Source organism: Ambystoma mexicanum, chromosome 11, assembly GCF_040938575.1.
Source record: "Ambystoma mexicanum isolate Mex_15411 chromosome 11, UKY_AmexF1_1, whole genome shotgun sequence".
NCBI lineage: Eukaryota > Metazoa > Chordata > Amphibia > Caudata > Ambystomatidae > Ambystoma > Ambystoma mexicanum.
In genome coordinates this window covers 1,193,623,590-1,193,647,975 of record NC_090934.1, presented here as the reverse complement: position 1 = coordinate 1,193,647,975, position 24,386 = coordinate 1,193,623,590, and the positions used below count along the sequence as shown (strand labels likewise).

Below are 24,386 nucleotides of genomic sequence, written 5' to 3'. Positions count from 1 at the left end.
GTGCTTTGTTCCTTTTGGTCATCATTGCCCTCTACTGTTTGGGTTATTGAGGCCTCCTCACTTAAAACTTGTGGCATGACCACAGGCAGTACAGATTCCTCAGTAATGCCTGTTCCCTGGTCTTGGGGAGGGGCGTCATCTACTTCTTTTGAGGTCTTCTCTTCCTTCCTGAAGAATGAAAACAGTACTTTGGCACTTTTCACATCTTGGGCCACTTGTTCTTTTCTATGCTGGTTATGTGCTCCTGAAGGTCTTATTGGTTTGGACGTTGGCAGTAATTTCAAATGCCTGAAGTAAAAGAAGTAGCTAGAAAGTATGGCACAATTAAAACATGTTGTGTTATTCTTGCTAGGAATAATCCAAACTACCCAAAAACATCTAATAAAGTCTTCTCGGTTTAAATGATGCATTGATTGCAAAGCAAAGTAGTAGTAAGGATGCTCAATTGTAAAGGTGCCGAGTTGAATGTGGGCCAAAATTGGACAGCCTGCTCAAATATGTAGGTATAGCTGTATCAAAGGCCTCCAATTCCTCTAGGGGAGGAAGGTAGGAGAAGAGAAAACGTAGGTTGAGAGTATCTGAACTGGAATCTTGCTTGCACAAGTTGGGGTGCATTCATCATCTGATGGTGTAACCACTTCCAGAAGAGAAAGAATGGTTTCTGGACGTGGAAGACTTACTTCGGACACTGCTGCTTATTTTTACTTTTTGACCAATGCTCAGAGCCCAAAGAGCTTTCTGGTCCAGTGTTTCAGGTGCTGAATTGTCACTGTTAATATGTGCCTATGGAAATATCAGGTGTAAGACTTGAAGTAGCAGATGGTCTAAAGCTGAATACCTAAAACTGACTTTCATTTTGGTAGATAAGGAATAGTGAGATAAAATTATATGTCCAGGAGCACACACTTTGGTTAAGTGGACAAGCCGGGATTTTGGACCAGTCTGCAATTCAGGAGCTTCAACACATCGTTTCACAGATGTAATTGGTAGAAATTATGTTTGTAAAAGGTCTCTCTGAAACATTTGTTTGAAGTCACCACCTGACTGTGGCAGACATTGCAAAAAACATGGTTATTGTGTTTTGCTAACTGAAGTGAACTGCTGTATTTTCAGTTCACACTTTATTTTTTTTTATTGTGGGTATATTTGGCTATATTTTTCAAACTAGCAATATGCTTTGATTGTCAAATGAAAAACTCCAAGCAAGTTCCAAGGATGTCATGTGATGACAGTGTAAGGACTGGCTGGCGCAGACAGGGCAGGTTGAGTCTACTGCAGGAATGCCTTACAGTGCAATATAGAGCATGTTTACTTCGGAGGTTTTGCGGCAGGGAAGTAAGTATTTTTCACGTTTTCAAATGTAAACAAAAATAAAAAATTAAACATTCCTAGTTATACCCTCAAAGTAAGGACATGGTAGTGACCCAACCCCTCTAACCAGACAGGTGCTGTGTCCCCTGAGGAGCATTGCACCCTCTGGGCATCAATACCTGCCCCCTCAACTGGTGACCCTCCCTAGTGATAAGGTTCCCTATGCAGTGACCCTCCGTGTAGTACCCCCTACCCATCTACCCCTCTCGTGAGGCCTCACCCCCCACTGTAGAGAAGCACCACTGTAATTAAGCTCACGATGCAGAGACGTCAAGGCCTTATAATTCTGAAACTCTCCCTCCCAGTTTCACTCTGACCAAATCTGCCCCCCCAAGCCCTCTCGAATCCGAGATGCTCACAGGGCTTACCTACATTGAGAGCACCATACTCGCCTAGGACACTGACTCTCTAATACTTTGGTTGCCTTTCTTCCTCACCACTGCCTTTACCAGTTAAACAGAGTCGATTTCTGACAAGATTACCTCTTAAAAATACCACTTTATGGTAGCTCTTTAAAAATATGCAAACATAAGTTAGTGTAGGTTTCGTTGGGTGGTATTTGTAAAGCACAATGCTTGCTATGTTCATGCTGTTTGTTGCTTGGCCAAACCGATTTACCGTCACCCAAGTGCTCAAAGTGGGAGCAGGGATGTGGGCTCTTTAAATATTTAAGTTACTTAATTTATTTTTGTTGCACTGTTAACTAGATGACCTAAATACAGGGGCTGTTAGAGGCAGACTTTCTATGAATAAGCAACCCTCAATGGTCCATCTTGACATTGCGAAACCGTTGAAAACTTTCCTACTTAAATCATGTCTGTTGTGTGATGCTCAGGCAAGTTATCCTAGGTTTCAGTGCAAAGAAGCCTCTTGGCAGTAGGTGCTCTAGTGCTATAAATCGTGGTGATACAAGATAACAAGTGGACCGGTGCTAGGTTTCGAGTTATGAGTCTGGCGCTGACAAACAGAAGTATCCTCACTGCATGCATGAATGCAAATTCACTGCACAATTTTGGGTTGTGGTATTGCAAATTTTGGTGTGCATCGGGTTCCATTTGGTTAGATGGACTTACTGCATACGGTAATAGTTCCTTACCGCAGTTGTTAAGTGGCGGTGGCTCCCTCACTTAACTTTAACTGGTGGATTTCTTTGATTATGGGTGAAAAAATTCACAGTTGCACAGAGCGGGTAAAAAGGAGGTATTCCAAAACACTGCCTGTTTCACTGTTCCCCCACAACCTATAGTGAGGATCAAAGGATTTCAATCTTTAGTAACAAAATAGTGATCTGTGGAGGAAATGAATAAAAATGAAATGCCAACTTTGGTAGAATATGTGAGTGAAAATTAAGAATGAGATCAAGTTTTCTTTTTTTAACAGATTTCGGCCGTGTAGGCATCCGGACCTGTGTGTTTATATGGACATTCTAAGTTCCAGGTGTCCCGCATTTTTGGGCGCCCATATTGCCACCTCACCCATTCTCGACCCCTCCGAGCGCCCCTTCCCCCAAGCCTCTGTTCCTTATTGTTTTCCCCATACCCTGCCTCCTGGCCCTGCAATCTTCATTTTCCCTGCAACCACCCCACCCCCACCCCACGCACAGCATGCCCTCCTTAATTCAGCACCAGGTGCAGCTCCCGTTGTGCTGCAAGCAGAGCTTCAGTAACCCGGCAGCATAAGCACATGTGAAAGCGAACCTAAGACAGTGTAAGGGGTGAATGCACCTACTGCTGAGACCAGTCGGGAACCTGCAGTGCACAGGGCGAGTAACATGTACTTAAGCACCTGTACACATTCAGGTGCTGGTGTGCGTTGAAGGATGGAGGGAAGAATGTATTGAACAATATGGGAGTTTACAGCGTTTGCTGCCCAACACTTGCCAACCAATCCGTGTGCAGAAACGTGGTCACTCACAAGCAGCATTTCAAGCATCGGGATATGACACAGGGGACAGTCAAATAAAGTGCACTGCTAAGGGGGGGTGAGTGTGGCAGGTTTTATCGTGGGCCTACTTGTGATTAGGGGCAATGCTTTTGGGAAGTGTTATAGAAGGATGCCCCTTTAAGGCAGCTTTCCCCAAAGGAAAATGTCATTGACGGAAGTGACGTTGAGGGAGGAGAGGAGAGTAGGGAGAAAAAGGGCTAAGGGGGGTGAGTGTGGCAGGTTTTATCGTGGGCCTACTTGTGATTAGGGGCAATGCTTTTGGGAAGTGTTATAGAAGGCTGCCCCTTTAAGGCAGCTTTCCCCAAAGGAAAATGTCATTGACGGAAGTGACGTTGAGGGAGGAGAGAGTAGGGAGAAAAAGGAAGTGAGGCATTCTTGGGTTGTAATTCAATAAAGAAAGAAGTTAACATCCACGCTGGTGTCCGTGTGTTTATTTAGAGCGGTCCTGCTCGCTAACAATTGGCGGTGAGGAACGTCCCCACAAGCGGTCCTCCTTGCATACGCTGCTAATCCCACCGCGCGCCTGCCGACGAGCACCAGTGATCCCACTGGCCTGCGGTCCTCCTCCCTCCAGTGCGCCTGAGCGCCAGCGCTCGCTGCAGCACATCTGGAACTCCTCCGCTGTCAAACACGTGCGATCCCGCCATGTGCCAGTGCCCTGCCGCTGGACATCCAGAACTCCTTCATTGAAAGACACGTGCGATCCCGCCGTGTCTCGGCTATTGAAACCGTTCATCCTGCTGTGGTCTCCTCCAGGAGCACACACACGTGATCCTGCCGGGCCCGCCTGCACTATACAGAAAAAAATAATAATAAATCTTTTCATTTTCTCTTCATCTCCACGAGAATAACTGGGGGGACCCCACCACCTTACAGCGGCCCCAAACCAGCAGAACAAAACAGATACAAATCACTCCATGTGGCAGAGAGTGACTGATCCAACGCCGGGGGAGAGCCCACAAGAATAAGACACCACCTACCCATCTGCAAGTTCTGCAGCGAGGTTCAGCTAGTGCATGCTGGGTCTCACTTGCAACAGCGAGATTGAGGGCGCAACGCACTGACCACGTGCAATACAATCCAGTGCCACGCCAGGCACCAGCTTGAAAGCAAAATGAGCATGTCGGCTGACCAAGCGAGCTCTAGCTCACAACCAGCCCCAACGGTTACTAGGTCCACTGCAACAGCATGGCGCATGCCTCCTCCTTTTTCCATGACTCCACAAGCCGACAAAGGAGCAAGGTGGGTTGAATGGCTTGAGGATTTCAACAACTTTATAGATGCAGCAGGTGAAGAAACCTCTCCACGCCTGCGCAGCATGTTCATTAACACGGCGGGCACCGACAAAGACACTAATCAAAACTATTCCACCAGCAGAACTTACTGACTTTGCAAGCCTAATAGCAGCGTTAAACAAACGACTTGTTTTTGCTCCGAACAGAGATTATGAAAGATACATCTTTAACCAGTGCACACAGCATAGCGATGAAAGGGTGGATGAGTTCATCACAAGGCTCCGAATCAAAGGCGCGCACTGCCAATTCGATGCATTTTCGCTAGACGAAGCAATTCGCTTAAGAGTAATTGAAGGGTGTGTCTCACCAGCACTACAGAAACAACTTCTCAAAACACCTGTCGCCATTGAAGAAGTGAGTGAGATGGCCGTATACTGGAGAGCGTTGAGAAACAAGCCACACATATGACAAGCACTGCAGTCAACAAGCAGGATAGAAGCGACATTATAGCAGCACTCCATGCAAGCAACATCAAGGGAAGCGAAAGAGCTAGCGGCCCGAGCAGCACATCGACCCCACTCATGCAAAGACAATGCTACGGGTGCGGGATGTCATTTCCCCATGCCAGGTCATGCTCTGCCCTCTCCCAAAAGTGCGGTAATTGTGGCAGAGAAGGACATGGTCAGTCGGTATGTAGAGAGGGGAAACCGTTTTCCGCACCTCGCATGAGTGCAGCTCCACAGTACAGGACATTCTAAAGGCCATTTTCGAATCAATCTTACCAGTCACACCCATACCAACAAGGGCCGAGGAGATATGTGCGAGTCGTGGAAGAAATATATCCAGAAGATGGCAGACTAGAGTACGAGACACAGGAACCAAGTAAGCAACTGCGCGATGAGTACGACTGCCCACCACTGCCGCGACAAAGACTCTACCAAGGAGCGCAAGGAAATCCTGGATACGAAGGGGACCAATACGACCTGTATGCCCAGGATGAGTTCGTAAACCTCATCATGGACGAGGAGGAGGCGCAGGAGGCACCCAGAATACAGGTAGACATCTGTAACAAACAGTTCTGTTTTCTGGTTGGCTTTGGGGTGACAGTAAACATAATGGGTGAGAAAGAATTCCAACTGCTTCAAAGCAAACCTATACTAATCCCAAAAACATCTTAAGATATATCAATGGGGTGCAGACGCCCCCTTGCACAGTGTAGGATAATTCAAAAGACGGCTCACGTTTGGTGACAAATCTGCCATCACTGTCATCCATGTCATCATGAGCCCCACCAAAGGGCGTTGTCTGCTGAGTTGCAAAACCGCCTCCTGTCTAGGCTTAATGAACATACCTGTACAGGACGGTGACGTCAACAGTTCGTCGGTGCCCCAACCCAGGAACCACGAGCATGTATAGATCATGGATCAGGATTCCCCTGTCACTGCCACCACCACAAAGGAGGAGATTGTGAAAGAATTTCCACGACTGTGTCCAGGCCTAGGAAGAATGAAGGGGCTACCAATCAAAATGCACATTGACCCAGCAATCCGCCCAGTCCCACAACACCCGTGCAGAGTCGGGTTCCACCTACAAGAAGCAGTCTCCAAGGAACTGAACCAACTTCTACACAATGACATCATTGAACCAGGCACTGGTCCAACACCATGGGTCTCCCCACTCGTAATCGTCCCGAAAGAGGGCGGCCGTCTACGACAGTGCATAGACATGAGAGTTGCCAACACCGCCATACAACGAGAACGTCACACGGGACCAAAAATTGACATGATCGTCCAATTAAATAAAGCCATATTTTTTTCTAAGTTGGATCTAAATCAAGGGTACCACCAACTCGTACTCCACCCCGACTCACAACCCATTACCACTTTTGCTTCACATGATCGACTGTTCCGCTATAAACGGCTAAACTTTGGGATCTCCTGAGCTGCCGAAATCTTTCAAGAAACCATCCGGCAGGTAATACGACCCATTAAAGGGACCCTAAATTATAACAATGACATTCTTGTGGTTGGAAAGTCACACAGCGAACATGATGAGGCTCTTCGAGCCACATGCACGGCGTTGCAAGAAGCTGGACTCACCCTCAACATTGAGAAGTGTCGGCTCAGCAAGGCCAAGCTCAAGTTCTTTGGCCACATCTTTTCAGCTGATGGGATGACCCCTGACCCCGACAAAGTCTCGACAATCTTTCATCTTGGAAAACCCAGTCAGGCGGCTGATGTCAGATCAATCCTGGGCATGGCCAGGTACTGCACCCGTTACATACCACATTTCGCAACAATTACTGAACCCCTCAGGCGCTTGCTACAAAAAGACGCCACATTTAACTGGTCCAATGAGTGCCAATCTGCTTTTGACACCATCAAACAATCCCTCGCTGAAGCCAGGAAACTCGCATATTTTGACCCCGAATGGCACACTGAAATTGTCGTAGATGCCAGCCTGGTGGGTTTGGGTGCCATCCTTGCCCAAACCAGTCGACAGGACACTCATCCGAGGCATGTGGTTGCCTATGCCAGCAGGACCTTGGCTCCCCCAGAATCAGCATATTCCCAGGCAGAGAAAGAAAAGCCTGGCAGCTGTCTGGGCATGTGAACATTTTCATAATTTCATCATTGGAAAGAAATGCATCTTGATCACAGATCATCAAGCCCTATTATCTCTCTTTGGAAACCCTCGAACAAAAATGCCCCCCAGGATTGAATGGTGGGGAATCCGTTTGCAAGAATATGACTTTGATATTATCCACAGACCGGGACGCAAGAACAATCCCGCAATTGAGAGGCCGGACACGGCAACGCGAAACCTGGAAATTAGATTGGAAGACTTGGAAAACAGATCCAGAAGGATCAACATTAGGCTGAAGCTACTGCCGGAAACAGTACAGGACAAAGACCTGAAGGAGACAGTTCAGGGGATCTATGCAGAATTGCTGGGGGAGGCCTCCCTCGACATGATAGAGCTGGACAGGGTTCACAGAGTGGGGGCCCTCAACAAGAACTGGAACGCCAGACCGAGGGATGTGCTGGCTGCATTCACAAGGTATGCCCAAAAAGAAGCTGTTCTCAGGGCGGCCAGGCTGAAAGAGCCGATATCATTTAAAGGCCAGCGCATTGAGCTGTACCAAGATCTCGCCAGCAGGACCCTACTTAGACGGCGACAATGGAGTCCAATAACCTCAAAACTTAAAGAACAAGGGATCAGGTACAAGTGGACCTTTCCATTCGGGCTCTTGCTTGAATGGGCCAGCATACAGAAGTGAGTAACTACGCTACAAGAAGGGGCGAACATCCTGCAAATTGACCTTGACCAGGAGCAGGGGGCGGCCGGACCAGAAAAATCAGCCGGAAGCAGGAAATGGATCAAGACCCAGGGCGTGGGAATGTTCGGTGGTGGGAGAGGGGAAAAGGAGGAGACACGCACTACGGGGTCCCTCAGGGAAGGGAAAGGGAGCAGATCCTGCAGCGGAAGGGAGGACAAAGGCCAACAAATATTGACCCACTGTGAGTACAAGTCATAAGGGGTGGTGGACAGAAAGGTGTTTCAAAGAGAGAAGGAGGGGAGACTAGCAAACATCATAGGATCGGTAAGGGCGAGGAAGCCTGAGGAGGGGGGGGGGGAGGAAGGAGGGAAGGCTGAGCGTTAAAGACTTCAGGGTATTGGAGGGAGGTGGAGGTGAGGGGGGGTCCTTCAGGTGCCACCCAGGGACCAAGGTAGATGCAGCAGGTGCAACCGGGAACCCAGATCGGAGAGGACAGATGAGGGGGAGGAGTTGGGGGGACGCACGAAGCAGGAGAAGGAGAGACATCACTATTCAAATGGGTAACCCATGATGTTAGGAGACTCAATTCCCCATTGAAGAGAAAGAAGCTTGAGCAATTCACAAAAAGGGGAAGACCAGACTTTTTGGGGCTACAAGAAACACTTACTCCACAAAGACCAGGGCCGACTCAAGCTCCAGGGGTTTGACCAAGTATTCCAGGCATCAGGGATCACAAAATCGGGAGGGGTGGCGCTGGCTATCAGGAATACGGTCAACTTCAGGGTAGAGGAGACTCTTAAGGACAAAGAGGGTAGATATGTAGTTGTAAGAGGCAAAATAAGGGACGGAATTTATACGATTGGGGTTATCTACGCACCCAATTCAGGACAAGAATCCTTTCTGCGGGGCATATTAGGCAAACTAGAAGAGTATGCAAGGGGCTAAATAATCATAATGGGCGACCTAAACATAGCTTGGGAAAGAGCCAAAGACAGATCGGGGGTATTAATAGCACGGGAGGAGGGGCAGTGGCATCGACGGGGCTGAGGGACAGAATGGCGAGCATGGGCCCGAGGGACGTCTGGAGAGAACTGAAAGGGAATGCGGAGGGTTACACCTTCCTCTCTGAAGACCATGGGACGCAGTCTAGAATAGAATACATCTGGGTCTCAGCAAATTTGGTGGGAAGGGTCAAGCAGATAGAGGTAGGCCCGATGGGAATAGCAGATCACAAAATAATATCAATGCATCTAGAGCTGGGAAATAGGAGCAGGGAGATATGGGGATGGAAATATCCGGAGTACTTGTTGAGGGACCCCCATAATAAGGTCGGAGTCGGAGGGAAAGATGAGAGAGTTCTTCGAGAACAACAAAAGAGGGGACACGGAAGAAGACACGAGGTGGGACGCATTCAAAGCCACGATGAGGGGTGAAATTATAGCAGTGAAAGCACAAAGCCGTTGGCCCTGGAGACACAGCTGGAGGCTGAAGTCAAGGGGACAAGGAAAAAGGTAGTGGAGACTCCCAATAGACATAACCAGAGGGAGTACAGGAGAGCGGTGGGCCAATTGGGGATCTTGCGAACCAAAAAGGCGGAGGGGGCCCTACTCTATGTGAGACAAAAATATTACGCTAAAGGGGACAAGGCGGACGCCCTACTGGTGCGTCTCCTCTGAGGGGCGACGTCGAGAAACACAATCACGGCCTTAAAAACAGACTCAGGTGATAGGGTCACGCGAATAGAAGACATTCAGGAAACCATGGCCACATTCTATGAAACATTATACATGTCACAGAACCCCCATCCCCAGGTACAGGAGGCATTTCTGGAAAAGATAAGGCTACACGAAATAAGTAGGGAAGCCCAGATTGAATTACACCAAGAGATAACGGACGACGAAGTAAGGGGGGTCATTAGAAAACTCCCCACAGGCAAGGCCCCAGGCCGAGATGGGTACTCGCCAGCTTTTTACAAATCCTTTGCTGGGTTGCTGGTACCGCAGCTAACCCACCTCTTCAATTCTTTCAAAGATAGAGGGCAAATAGCCTCATCCATGAACGAGGCTAAGATCTCCCTAATCCTGAAGGCGGGCAAGGATCCCCTTGATATGATATGATATGGCATTTGTAACGCACCTTTACACAAGTGTTTCAAGGCGTGATGAGGCAGGGAGGGGGGAACAGGGGGAGACAGACAACGATCCTACTAGGCCAGGTGTCATTCAGATTGCGCAAGTGCATGGGTAATTGAAAGAGCTTCCTATAGGCCAATAGTGCTCATCAATGTAGACGCCAAGATCTACACAAAAATCCTAGCTAAAAGACTAGAGGGGCTTCTGCCGGACCTGTTATATCAGGACCAGGCAGGTTTTATTGAAGGGAGGCAAACGGCGGACAACATAAGGAGGGTGGCGCACCTACTGGAAAAAATGGAAAACACACATACCCCAGCAGCCCTATTACCTTTAGATGCTGAAAAAGTGTTCGACAAGATGGAGTGGTCGTTCCTTTTCAAGACCATGGAGAAGATGGGACTCAGAGGTGCATATTTACAGATGGTCAAGGCAAACTACGTGGGTGAACGGGACAGCATCACGACCGTTCCAACTTCAAAGAGGTACTAAACAGGGCTGCCCCCTATTGCCATTACTGTATGCAATCTACCTAGAACCTTTACTTCAAGCTATTCGAGAGTCAGAGGGAATACAGAGAATTCCATTTGGGGGCAGACAGCACAAAGTGGCGGCCTTCGCCGACGACATGCTGCTCACCCTGTTTGTAGACCCAGTTCTACTGAGTCGTGGGGTACCGGAGTTCGCTCTGAGGCCTCTCTGTCGGCTTCCCTCAAAAACAAAACCGGGGTGCGCCCCGAGGCCTTGGCTGGGCTTGTAGTTACCGAGCGGATGTTCGAGGCCCGCGCAGAAAAGGCTGTTACCGGGCCTGGGTCCGAGGTCCCTCGTACAACGAGGATAAAGCTGCCAACAGTTCTGAGAGGCCGGTCAAGGCTTTGTCGGTGAAAGCGCACCGTTCCCGCTCTTGTGGTGACACCAGATCTGCTGAGGGGGCAAAGAAGCAAAGTTCTTCTTTTACCGGCAGTGCCGAGGTCCTTCCTTTGAAGGCTCAGTTGGCGGTTGGTATGTCACAAAAACATTACAAGCCTCATAGTACCGGCTCGGCCGAGGTTCCTTATGTTAAGGCTAAGATTAAGACCTCTGATCCATCGACGGGGACCCCTTCCCCACTTCCTGACATGCCGCAGTTCCCCTCAGATGAGGACAAAATGGCGCCCGTTCCCGCTACGAACACGGTGGACATTTTAGGTGCTACCCCTACAACTACGCCATCGGCTTCTGGTGTAGGGCTCAGTCTCTTGGGTGAACCCAAGGTCCCTTGTGCACATCCTTAACGGCCGGTTTATGATTGGAACGCCCGAATGCCTCTTCTGCACAATGTTTCGTTGCCCGCGGGGGCGGCTCCTTTGATTTATGTGGATACGTCGGTGGAGGGGCTGGTGTGGCACCCTTCCCCGTTACGTCCCTGGATTTGTCCACTTCATTAGAGGCCTCCTCAAGTCCCGAAACAATCCCCTGAGGATGCCTTTTTCGGTAAATTTCAAGCGCTTATGCACGCCGACCCCATGAGGGAATATTTCAAAGGTCTTTTCAAGGAGATATGTCCACCGGCGCCTCCGGCTCCACCTGTTCCTCCGGTGGTTCCGCCGGCGCCTCCCTTGCCCGTGGTCCCCCCCCTGCTCTTCCGCCTTTGCCTCCATTGTCCCCAGTGGACAAGGCAGTGCCTGACACGGCTCAGCAGGATCCTGACCTGTCAGATGACCCTCAAGGCGATCAGGACAACAAGGACATTCCCCGCTCCATCAGAGCCTTTCATTACCGGGTACTGAACATGATGAGTTTTTTAGATGTTCCGGTGCCCGAGGCACCCGCTCCGCAGGAGGGCGTGCTTTCTGGGGCGTTCACCCTGTCTCGCTTGGAGCGTACCGGCCTGTTCCTGCAGAAGGACGTTCTGGACGAGGTCCGAAGAGTCTGGGAAAAGCCACACTCTGGACTTTTTGTCAATAAAAAGATTGACGCGAGGTACAGGCTGCATTCTTCGGAAGAGGTGGCCCGGTCGTCTTGTCCGCCTCCCTCCTCCACAGTGGTGGCTACGGCCACTTTGCAGTCCAGGCCTGCAGCATCCTCTTCCACGACGGCTACTCAGGTTCTGGGAAAGGAGGACAAGCTCCTCGACTCCCTGGGGAGGAAAATCTTCGCCAACTCGGCCTTGCAGCTCAGGCAGGCCAACGCTGAATTGATATTGGCGGGAGCTAACATGCGGATGTGGAAAGGTCTGTGAGTTTGAGGAGCACATCCCGGTTGAGAAGCTAGAAGACTTCAAAGGAGGCCTTTCCGATGCCAGGATCTCCTGGAGGCTGCGGCTCATCACGTAGACACCTCGGCTCGGGGCCTGATGCTTGGGGTTGATACCTCACGGCAGGCATGGCTGCATGCCACTACATTTTCTATGGAAGTGCAAGACAAGGTGTTGGACCTTCCATTCGATGGTAAGGAGCTTTTTCATTCTTCTACTGATTTAGAGCTCACCAAAACCAAGGATAGCAATCAGACGGCTAAATCATTGTCTGTTCTGGTTAAAGCTCCTTTCAAATCCCAGAGACAGTTGTCGCAAAGTCGACCTTCCTCTGGTTTTAGGGGCTTCCTCGACCGCAAATCTCGCAGAGTGGATATTCCTGCGGGGAATAACCGCCGTAGACAACAGCGTACGCAGTTTTTCTCCCGCTCCTCAGCCTCCTAATCAGGTTCAGGTGGCACCGCCACCGATAAGCCTGCCAAATGAGGGTTTTCCGCGCTCGCAAGAGACCCCGGTGGGAGGACGCATTGCGTCTCATTGGGAGGCGTGGCAGACCATCACAGAAGACAGATGGGTCTTGTCAGTCGCTCGAACGGGCTTCCACTTACCTTTACCCCTTACCCCACCCCTCAACCCGCCTTTTCAGCTGTCGGGCTCACCCTCCCTCAAGGCCGAGGTTCAGAAACTTCTGGACCTCAGAGCTGTGGAACCCGTTCCCCTTGGGCAGCGAGGGGAGGGCTTCTACTCCCGGCTGTTTACGGTGCCCAAACCCAACCAGGCTGGCCTGCGCACCATCCTAGACCTTTCCCAGTTCAATCTTTCCTTACCCCAAGAGAAATTCAAGATGATCACGCCTGGCCAGATTCGGTCCTCGTTGCAGGCGGGCGATTGGCTCAGCATGGTGGACCTTTAGGATGCGTACATGCATATCCTGATTTGGAACCCACACAGGAGATACCTCAGTCTCTCTCTGGGAGAGGAGCACTTCTAGTTTCGGGTGCTTCCTTTTGGCCTCAGTTCGGCGCCGTGTGTCTTCACGAAGATGATGTCGGTGATTGCGGCCTATCTTCGTCTCCAGGGTATCCATGTGTATCCCTATTTGGACGACTGGCTTCTACGCAGCCCTTGCCCGTTGGCAGCAGCGGGCAACCTCCAGTCTCTCCTTCAGCTCCTGTTCCATCTTGGGCTGGCGGTGAACTGGCGGAAATCCTCCATGACGGTCTCACAGGACCTGACTTTCCTGGGTTTTCGTTGGAACACGATAGACTGCCGAGTGTATCTGACCGGGGACAGAATGGCGGATCTGTTTGCCACGTGTCAGATGTTTACGCAGTCGGAGAGCATGTCGGCCTGGTGGTTCTAGAGGCTTCTGGGCCTCATGGCCTCGTGTGTGCTGGCTCTTCCTCTTGCTCGTCTCAAAATGAGGCGGACCCAGATTGCTCTTCGGAGTTCCTGGCGTCAGGCTGTGGACCTGGATTCCAAACGGATAATGATTCCGGATTCCATGAGAGTGGACCTGGACTGGGGGTCTTCTCTCAGCAACCTGTCAGTCGGTGTCGGGTTCCAGGACCCAAGCTCCATGGTGACGATCACGACAGACTCCTCCCTTTTCGGGTGGGGTGCGACGTTAGATCTTCTTCAGGTCTCGGACCTCTGGTCACCTCAGGACAAGCTCCTGCACATAAATCAATTGGAGCTTCTGGTGATTTTTCGGGCGCTCAAGGCGTTCAGACCTCTCATTGTCAACAAGGTGGTCCGCATAAGAACGGACAATATGGTGTCAATGTACTACATAAACAAGCAGGGGGGAACGAAGTCTCCCCCTCTCGTGGATCTCGCCATTCAGGTTTGGGAGTGGGCCGTGCTTCATGGGGTCTGGCTGCTTGCAGTCCACATCCTGGGCTGGCTGAATGTCACCGCGGATGCCCTCAGCCGGCGGACAGTGGTCAGCTACGAATGGGAGTTGAAGGCGGAGATCCTATCATGGATTTTCTCACGTTGGGGCACACCGGAGGTGGACCTCTTCGCCACAGCGATGAACAAGAAGCTTCCTCAGTACGCCTCCAGAGGGGGGCTGGGAGCTTCCTCTCGGGGGGACACACTCGAGATCCCATGGCACAACATGAGAGCTTACGCCTTCCCGCTTCTTCCTCTGGTTCATCGAGCAATTTGGAAGTTGAAGAGTTCTGTCAACTGTTCTCTTCTACTGATATCTCCGTGGTGGCCGGCCAGGTTTTGGTTCTCAGAACTTCAACACCCGTCGGTGTGTCCGCCGATCAGGTTACCAGTAACTCCCGATCTTCTTCACCAAAGGGAACAGCAGATGTAGCAACCCTCCCCACAATCGCTCAACTTGGCGGCATGATGCCTGAGTTCACGGCTCTAGAGCCTTTGGGTTTGTCTGCGGATAACATGCGCATTATCCAGGCAGCCAGGAAACCCTCGATCAGATCCCAATACAAGAGTAAATGGCTCAGGTTCTGTCATTGGTGTTTGGAGAAAGAATTGGACCGGAGGGTGACGACGATTGACACAGTGCTGTCCTTTGTCTCCTCCCTAGCAGAGTCAGGGGTTCATGTCTTGTCCTGCAGGACTCATCTCTCGGCGATTTCTGCCTACCTCTCTACAGACTGGTATTCTTATTCGTTAACTAACCCGGTGGTGAAGAGACATTTTGCTGGTTTGACACGCCTCTACCCTCCGGTTCGTAGTCTGCACCCCCCTTGGGACCTAAATGTAGTCCTGACGGCACTGTGCCATAAACCTTTTGAGCCAATGGCTACGGTTGACCACAAGTACGTGTCCTGGAAAGTGTCCTTTCTGGTAGCCGTTACGTCAGCGAGGAGAGTGAGTGAGCTCCAGGCATTGTCGGTGGAGCATCCTTTCTTGGTCTTTCACAAGGACAAGGTAGTCCTTCGGACGAACCCAGCTTTCCTACCAAAGGTAGTGACCGAATTCCATCTGAATCAGTTGATTTCCCTTCCGGTCTTTTTTCCGAACCCTGCCTCGGAGGCGGAAAGGGTTCTACACTGCCTGGATGTCCGAAGAGCTCTTAAGTTCTATCTGGACAGGACTGCCGAGCTTCAGAGCTCTTCCCAACTGTTTGTGACTTTCAGTAAACCCCAGGGCAGGCCGGCGTCTAAGGCATCCATTTCCAGATGGATTGCTGCCTGTATCATGGAATCTTTCACCGTCCAAAAGCTGAAACCTCCTAAAGGTATCCATGCACATCAGGTGCGAGGCAAGGCAGCCGCGGTTGCTTTTCAGAAGTATGTTCCCTGGGAGTCCATCGCTAGAGCAGCTACTTGGGCCTCCCCATCTGCTTTCTGTAAGCATTACTGCCTCGATATGAGCTCTAGAGCTGACGCTACGTTCGGCCAGGCTGTGCTGAAGAACATTTTTCAGTAAGGGGTAATTCTGTCCACCCATAGTTCCTGTAAGGAGTGCTTGGGAATCTCCCATAAGTATGGAGGAAAGGGGACGGGACGTAGGAGTATTACCAGGTTACTCACCGTAGTGACCACCTTACTCCTAGTCCATAGTCCCCTTTCCACCATACGCCCGCCCGCCGTCCCCTCTAATAAGGTTCCTCTGTTATTGCTAATGGGTCTTGGACCCTGCAATAGAAAAGGACTGATGGGCGATGCGCAGGGCGGAGCCAAGGTGGGGGGGGATACGGCCGTGTGCCGGGCCCCACGCAGGAAAGAGACGAGGGACACATTTCTTAAATAAATTTGGATGCGGTGAGGGACATGGGGCATCGCGTTTGGTTGGGGGTGAAGGGACCATGGGGCATAGTGTTTGCTTGAGGCGCGTGGGCCATGGGGCATAGTGTCTGATTGGGGGTGAGGGGGCCATGGGGCATAGTGTTTGGTTGGGGTTGAGGGACAGGGGACATATTGTTTGGTTTGGGGTGGGAGCCATGGGGCATAGTGTTTGGTTGGGGGTGAGGGGGTCATGGGGCATAGTCTTGCACTCCAAGAGTGAACTCAATAATAAAGCTAAAACAGGCACAGTTAGGAGATGTACATCCTTTGCTTTTTGTGGAAACCTGACTCAACGAAGGCCATACTCCTCGTGGGCAACCCAAACAGCAAACTATAGCAGTCCAAAATAACGGAATGTCCAATCAAGGGTCAATAAAATATATATAATTTAATTAAACAGACGATATACAATAACTAAATCGAAATGAATGATAAAAATGGAAAATGTGTAGTACAAAATGTAAGTTTGAAATGCAATAAAAATCGTTACCCCTCAAAAACATATTCTTTTTCCATGTGTTTAATACAAATTGGGGGTTGAAAAAGCCTTCTGACATGTCCCGCCTACCGCCCCGCCCACTTTTACTTTTCGGCCCACTATAGCCCTCATGTAAGGTACTTTCGGCCCTCTGTCAAAATCAGTTGTGCACCCCTGCTCTAAACAAAGAGGATGGGGATCCGCCCTCGTGAAGCGACGGTGACACGATGAAAATCTAGTTTAAAAGACAGACAGACTAGTAAACGAACGCTAGCGAGAGCCAGAGAGGGAAAAACGGAAGAAAAACTTCAGAGAATGCAAGTGCGTCCGGCCCCGATCGTGCGGAAAAAAGGACTGATGGGCGATGCGCGGGGCAGAGCCAAAGTTGGCGGGGGTTACGGCCGCGTGCCGGGCCCTGCGCAGGAAAGAGGAGGGACACATTTTTGAAAAAACTGTGGATGCTTTTTACAAAGTGCTCCGGTCCTGTCCCACAGGACGGAGAGATGTCCCATAAGTATGGAGGAAAGGGGACTATGGACTAGGAGTAAGGTGGTCACTACGATGAGTAACCTGGTAAAACTTGGGGATAAAGACGCATGAGCTATGGTGAAAAGCGCTTCAAGAAGGTAAGAGAGGGACGTCCCTAACGCCCTGCTCAAACATTTAATAACAATTCGTGACATAGCTCTGCAAGTTGGAGTGTCCTTTGAGACATTTGTGAAAATTCATATTGATAAAAATCCCTCCGCCTCTCAAACTCACAAAACGCTACACCTTTGTAGCGTTAAAGCAATTGTTTTGGGGAAGGGGAAATGAGATGGTACCAGGAATGTTTGAAGGCACAAACTACTGGCAAAAAAAAAAAAAACTAGACCAATGATTTCTACTTAGGACCGTTGGCCTTCTTGTGAATTGAGTCTACGGTGCACTTAAAAGGGATGAGCACAAGCCAAGATTGGGCTGTGCACCCATCCATCAGACATATCACTGCAGTCTATGAACATCTATCTTACAGAAATAGCTATGTAGGAAAAAACTTTTCCATTGTAAAAAGATTGAGTACCCATACATCGATAAAGATTAATTTAAACAGTCTATTAAAAAAAACATTTTACGTTAACTCACCAAGCTGCCGTCGGACACAGCTGTGCCAGTGAAGATCTAAGAGGTCTGGATAGATTTCTGGCAACTGTTTTAGAGCCAACAGCTTCAGCATCCTCAAGGAGCAGCCCTTCAACTCAGTCTCCCTTAGCAACTTCTCCTCGGAGAGTGTGGTAGGGCGCAGCTCCACCTTGTGCTCCTGCAGAACCCGGTCAACGGATGTCACAGAGAGTCCGGGAAATAGCTTCTCTTTCACCAAGTGGATAGGTATGAAGATTGCCCCGGCTCGAACCACATGGGGAAAAGGACACTTGCAGATTAATATAAAGGTCTCGAGCTGGGACAGCACTTTGTTAAGGAGTATGGGCAGACCATCGAAGCACAACCAGATCTCCCTCTCTTTAGAAGTCCTTGTGACGCGTGGAGCTCTCGTGCCATTCTTGTAGCGGACGGGGGACTTTGGCCTATCCCTTAGCTCCTCATCAGGTGCAACCTTCCTCAGCCACTCTTGGAGGATCTCTGGGGGGGTTTCAGTGATGTGGTGGGAAATAAAGTTACAGAGGGAAAGGTGCATCTCTGTGAAATACTGGGTGCAAGAGCTTGGGCCAACCTTGCAGCTTGTGTCGCCTGGTTCCTTGGTTACTGGGGAGGATTCTGGTGCCTGAGGAAGCACAGTGTTTGACACAGAAGGCAAAGCATGCTTGTAAGAGGGCTGAGTCAAAGGCTGAAGAATGGGTTGAGGCAGCACCCTAACAATCTGCTGCATGGGGTGATTGTTCTGATGCCCAGGCTGAATTCTCTGTTGGGAAGAACCAAAGCTACCTTTGGGGCAGAGCTTCAATATCTTATATTTCCTAAACATGAAAGCAGCAGAGCTATGGAAGCCACCTTCGGCCCCAGGGAGGTGGCTTTTCTCTAGTGCCATGGGAGATGCCAGCGGCTGAGGTTTTTCATACACATTGGTCTTCATTAAATGAGTTTGTGTGTCCACCTCTACCCTCTGGGAATCACTTCGGACTTCAGGTTCACTCCCCTCAACTCTGGTTTTTTCATTGGATTCATCGTTGGAATTCCAAATGCTCGCAGGGGCATTCTTTTTCAAGCTCAGGTCTAGCGCCTCATCTTCTCTGAGCTCCTGGCACCTTTCAGTGGTGGTTTCCTCAGGGCTGTTGGACCTTTGGATAACATTCTTGTGCTCCGGAATCGCTGCCTGCCTTGGAAGAAAGCTTTTTTGTTGAATGTTCTCTGCCGCTTGGCATTCAACAGTGTTATCTCGGTTTTGCTCAATCTTGCATGTTGTAAAGGCTTCAGTAGAGCCTTCAGTGTCCCTTTTGGGTGGCAAGTTCAATTTTGGGGTGTTGGACTCGGAGCGATCAGGAGGACGGGCTTCAGTTTGATTCTGCAAAGATCTTTTTTCAGTAACAGACACAGGAGTCGACAGTCCTTCACTTTCCGAATGGCAAGCTTCGTCTTTTGAAGTCTCAGAGGGTGGCTTACCAGCCTTCTGACGTTTTGCAAAAGGATGGTCAGCTGTGCCCTCTAGATATGCCCGGTAGGGTGCAAGGCTGAAGACATTGTTGATGACTGGCATGGGTGGAGAGGAGGGAGACATGCTCCCAATACTAGTAAGGCTGGACTGTCTCTCTTTGTGGGCTGATGGGATCTGGGGTGGTGTAGAAGGTACAGATGGAGTTTTGGGGCTCATGTTAGGGACACATGCTCTGAAGTGCTCAGTTTTGCTTTGCTCTGGACTGGTGCTGTCTTCAATTATTATTGGCTCTGACTTAGAAGATTCTTCGACAGCCACATCCCTGGATTTGGACTCTGTGGTTAAACTAGGTCTCCTCATCTCACCCATGGATCTGGACTGTCTAGAGAAAGAGGGTTTCTCCACCTGCCTGGGGCTTGATCGGTAGCATAAATCACCTTTTAGAAGTCCCTCTGCAACTTTTCCTGTGCTGTTAGCAGTCTGCACAGGCTGGAAGGCACTGTTTTGGCTACCCTTTGTTCTAAGACTAGGGATCTCTTTGGCTGGTGGCATGCCAAGTGGTGCCTCCACTCTACAGCTGACCCTTGTTGGTTGTGGAGGAAGGAGGTTTGTGTCAACCAGATGGTTTCCATAGAGGGGCAAATCTGGGGGCCCAAAAGCAAAGCCAGTGCTCTGTGGCAAGAAATCCTGTTTGTATCCAGAGCTATGGTGGAATTTCACGTCAGTGTGTGGATCATTGGGCATCACATTGGCAGAGGGCAAGGACAGGTGTGCTGGCAGCTCCTTTGGAGCAGCGGCATTTGGCCTATAAGGATAACTCTCTAGAGGACCTAGAAAATTGCTTCTTGTGCCCTGCTGGCTGAAATAAGAGGCAGGGTACATTATTGGGTCGGGGGGTGCTCGGAGGTCGGTACTCCCTGGAAAACAGAACCCGCTGTAACTACTTGGAGATGGGGGTACAAATGCAGAATTGCTATGTCTTAAAGCAAGTTGGTCCCCATGATGGAACAACTGTGTCTGCCCCTGGGTGGCTAGCATAGACTGGGGTGGTTGTCTGTCATGATAGGAAGGCACCTGTGGATTTTGCAAACTGGTGTTGAGAGAGTGAGGGGAAGGCCATTCCTTCTGAACTGCATTGCTTTGTTGGCCATCTTGGGCTCTTTTTGGGCTCTCATAGGGGACAGAGTACCTGGCATCAGAAAAAGAGCTACCCTGAGGTCCTCTGAACTGCTCAAAGTTTGACTGCAAAGAAGTATACTCAGTAGTCATTCTTCCTGCATCCTTACTGTGGAGCCCTTGGCCAGGATGGGGATGCAAGAAAGACTCCAGCTGCTGGGCTTTCTTCTGCATTGCAGCAATGGTTGCATAACGCTGGTCGCCTGTAGCAATTTGATTACCCGAGGTGGTTTGGGATGGTAGCATCCATTCTCCCCCTGTAGGCTGCTTTGATACCTTCTCCACTTGTGCCCCCAAGGACATCGGACCTCTGGGGTTGTAGCCAGGCTCTATGCAGCAGACAGAGTTCCTGTAAACAGGCTGAGGCATAGCTAGCGGAACACAGGCACCAGATGATGGAGCAGCTGCACGCACTCCCAAAGGTTTTTGTAGTGCGAAGTTGTGCATTTGCGCCTGCCGGAGCTGCTCTTGACGTCCCATAAGACTTGCCCTTTTGTCCCGCCCAATCAGCAGATCTCTGACAATGTCGCTCCTTCCCTTGTCTGAAGGTGGTAAGCAGGCTTTAAGACTCTCTGCATCTGGCCTGTAGAGCATAGTTTTCATCTGCATGCCTTCAGTCCTCAGGTGCTGGTTTAGGGCACTTCCGGCATACTGCAGGTAAGCTGCGGTTGTGCTCCAGTTATGGGGGTGTTCAGAGGCCTCAGGGTAGGCAAGATAGCTGTTCTTTAAAGCAAGAAGGTCTTCTGGCGTGTAGCCGGGCATTGGATTCGGCTTGTGTAGGCCTGATGTGAAGATGTGTTCTGGCTGGTTGTCCAGTCGAGGTGCTTTGCTGAAAATTACTGGGTCCAAGTAGCTGAGCTGCCGTTTCCCTGCCATTATTGGTCAAACTTGGTCTTCTGTTCTCGACCAGCCCTGGATTCCTTGAAATCAGCTTTCTGTAAGGAAGAAGGAAAAAAACAATCTGAGTCCAAGATAAAAGATTAACCCTTCCAATAAAAAGAAGTTTAAAAGATTAACACTTGAAAAAAAAAAGAAGTATCTGTGAAACCTCTGACCTAGGCATACAACAAACGAGATGAGAACAACAGTGACATCTACGTGAACCAATGGAAAGTGCCACAGGAAAGATATATAAGCCAATGGAGACATTCCTGTGACATAAGCTAGAAGAGGATCCTCCAACATGCATGAAAACAAACACTATTGTTTCAGTCAAAGGTGATTTGACCAGTACATAGTTTGGTGCAAGAAGGATTTGACCGTGACCGCTAGATCTAGAATCAAAAAGAATACTAAAATCACCAGAATACTGACTATAACCACATTTTTACACTGAACTGTGTACAAAATTGGATTCTTTAGTGTCCACCACATTTTAAGAATTTACTGTTGGCTACACATTGTTTCCTCAAAGGCTATACCTTTTTCAGGTTGGCTGATGTCATTGTACTCGATAGCCTTACAAAGCGCTAAAGAGGCGAGACTCTACAACTAATGAGAAATAAATATTGGAGGATTTAAGAAGAGGTGAGAGCTCAGAGGCGAGGGTGAAGATGGGGACAAGGGAAAGATGGCAGAAGAGGTCATCAGTTAACTACACATTCAGGAACTAGTGGAAAAATAAGGATTTTCTCAATAGACTGGATGGTATGCTGTGTGGGCATAACTGCAGATACGCCAATGAATAGACTCCCTACGTCACTGACCACTTTGAATCGCATGACCCTGAACGTTCACATCTTGCCATTATAGAAACCTGGATATTCCATCATAACTACTTCAGTAGCAGCTCTTCAAATTGGCTCTGTTACCTTTCCCCACTCTCCTTGACCGGTCATGTGGCGTTTCTCATCCATAAGGCCCTCAATACTGCCCATCTACAGCAGTCTGACATCACCTCTTTCGATTCTGCCACTATTCAACTCCTCCCTTTCGGGGGGCCGACAGAGCCAGAAGAGTGAGAGGAGCTCGCTCTTCTGGCTCAGTCGGCCCCCTGATCCCCACAACTCCTTTCCTAATCTGAATCTTCTCCTTGAGTCATTTCCTGCAGACATCCCCATGGTCATGGTGGAAGACTTTAACCTTCCCGAGCCCTATGGAGCCACCTGCCTTGGAACTGAACTCCCTCCTATATGACTACTCCTATTTCCTACACAGTCAGTCCATTCTCTCTGGTTGCTTGCCCTGTAGCCCAACTGTGGATGTCTTCAATGCTTGGCTTAAACTTCACTTACTTGCTAGAGAGGGAGCCCCTATTACCCTCTCCCCATCCTCACCACTCCCTCCAGTGACCATTAATAATTCATAGTGTATATGTATATAGTAGTCCTCTGAAGCACACTTGCCCCCTTAGGTTCGTTCTCGTTCGTTCGTTCGTGTTTTCTCTCTCTCTCTCTCTCTCTTTTTTCTCTCTCTCTCTCTCTCTCTCTCTCTCTCTCTCTCTCTCTCTCTCTCTCTCTCTCTCTCTCTCTCTCTCTCTCTCTCTCTCTCTCTCTCTCTCTCTCTCTCTCTCTCTCTCTCTCTCCCTCTCTCTCCCTCTCTCTCTCTCTCTCTCTCTCTCTCCTGCTTAGATTCACATATTATGCATAGGCCGACACGTAGAAGCTGCAGTGTATTACAGTTGTTTTTCCCTTTACCCATGATCCCTCACATGTGTAGGTCTCTCAGATTGTATTTTGTATTAATGTTAATGTTAAAGGGCATTTGTACACGCATTATCACCACCGGAGTGGTTCCCTGGCGCTCTGGCGGCTCTGAAAGAGGGGAAAGGGAGGGTGAGTTAGTGGGAGGAAGCTGGACAAGTGCAAGATAGCAGCGATGTGCTGTTAGCAGCCTCAGCCCGTTGGTTCCGTTGGGTGGGCCTGGGGTGTTTGCAGCTGGTAGCCGTTGTGTACTGTTGTGTGGGTCTGTGTGTTTTTGTTTTGTTGTTGCAATGTAGTGAAGTTTGTGCGGTTTGTTGTGCTGTAGGTTTGGGGTCTTGTTTGGTTTGGCGTTTGAGAGGTGTAAGCAGAGGGGGAAATTGTTAGTGGATTGGTTAGTTGGCATTTCTGTCTCGAAGTGAGGCGCTGGGTTTGCGTAATCACCCTAGGCAGGGTGTGGGGGCATGTCTGTGTCTCTGTCCTGATCTGGGCTTGTCCGGTATTCACACTGTCCTGTTCATATCTGACCTTCCCTTCCATCAACTTCCTTCATAAACATGAACCGCACCTGGCATCCTTTTCTACTCATATGGCCATTGTACCTGCTAAAGTCCACAACTCAGTTCGAGTGTGGCGATTGCTAACATATAGAAACTCTATAACAGTGTGGAACTTGGTAGCAATTATGGGTGAATGAGGAAGTTGGCTTGAGTTTGTTGGGATTGTTGATTCTGTCTTAATGGGTGTTGCTTGTGTTTTATTTGACTTGGCGTTGCCCGTCTAGTTGTGGTGGCAGTTTCTTAGCCGTCTAGTTGTGGTGGCAGTTTCTTAGTCGGTTCTGGGTGTCGTCGGTGTCCTCCTAAGTTCAGTCATTCTTTTTTCTTTCTGTTGTTTCAGTTTTCAGTTGGTGTCAGTGGTGTTGAAGAGCCAGGTTTTTAGTAATTTCATGAATTTTAGGTGATCTTTGGTGTTTCTTATTTCTTTTGGGATTTTGTTCCAGGTTTTTGTGGCTAAGTGGTAGAAGGAGGTGCCTCCAAGTTTTTTCTTGGTTTTGGTTCCAGGCGGATTTTGTTGCTTGACCTGAGGAGCATCATTGGCTTGTAGATTGTATTTTTTTTTTGGAATTCTGCTCCTTGTCCACCGATTGCCCTGTGCGTTATGCACATTGTTTTGAAGGTGATGCGATGTTTGACTGGGAGCCAGTGCAGTGTTTTTAGGGCAGGAGAGATGTGGTCTCTTCTGGATAGTTTGAGGCGTATTCTGGCTGCTGCAATTGGATCCGTTGTAGTTTCTTCAGGAGGTATTCTGGTATTCCGAGGTAGAGGCTGTTTGCATAGTCGATTCTTGACATGAGGGCGACGATTGTGAGTGTTTTGTGCGTGAAGGAGAGGAAAGGTCGGATTCTTCTTGCCGTGTGGAGGAGGAAAAAGCATTTCTTGACTGTTGCATTTATTTGTGGTTCGACGGTTAGGGTGTTGTCCATCAGGATTCCCAGATTTTTTACTACCTTAGATGGTGATGGTGCGGTTCCCAATTCC

At 49.5% G+C, this 24,386-nt stretch overlaps 1 protein-coding gene across 2 annotated transcripts in view; it reads right to left on the bottom strand.

The window, feature by feature from the left end:
* The window catches only part of C11H15orf39 (chromosome 11 C15orf39 homolog), a 248,020-nt gene that overhangs the window by 80,453 nt on the left and 143,181 nt on the right, over positions 1–24,386 (bottom strand). For both annotated transcript variants that reach the window (XM_069624544.1, XM_069624545.1), the window contains exon 2: positions 17,569–21,144. In XM_069624544.1, the coding sequence (XP_069480645.1) occupies positions 17,569–21,085 (3,517 nt within the window). In that variant the 5' untranslated portion in view covers positions 21,086–21,144. The remainder of the gene's footprint in view (positions 1–17,568; positions 21,145–24,386) is intronic.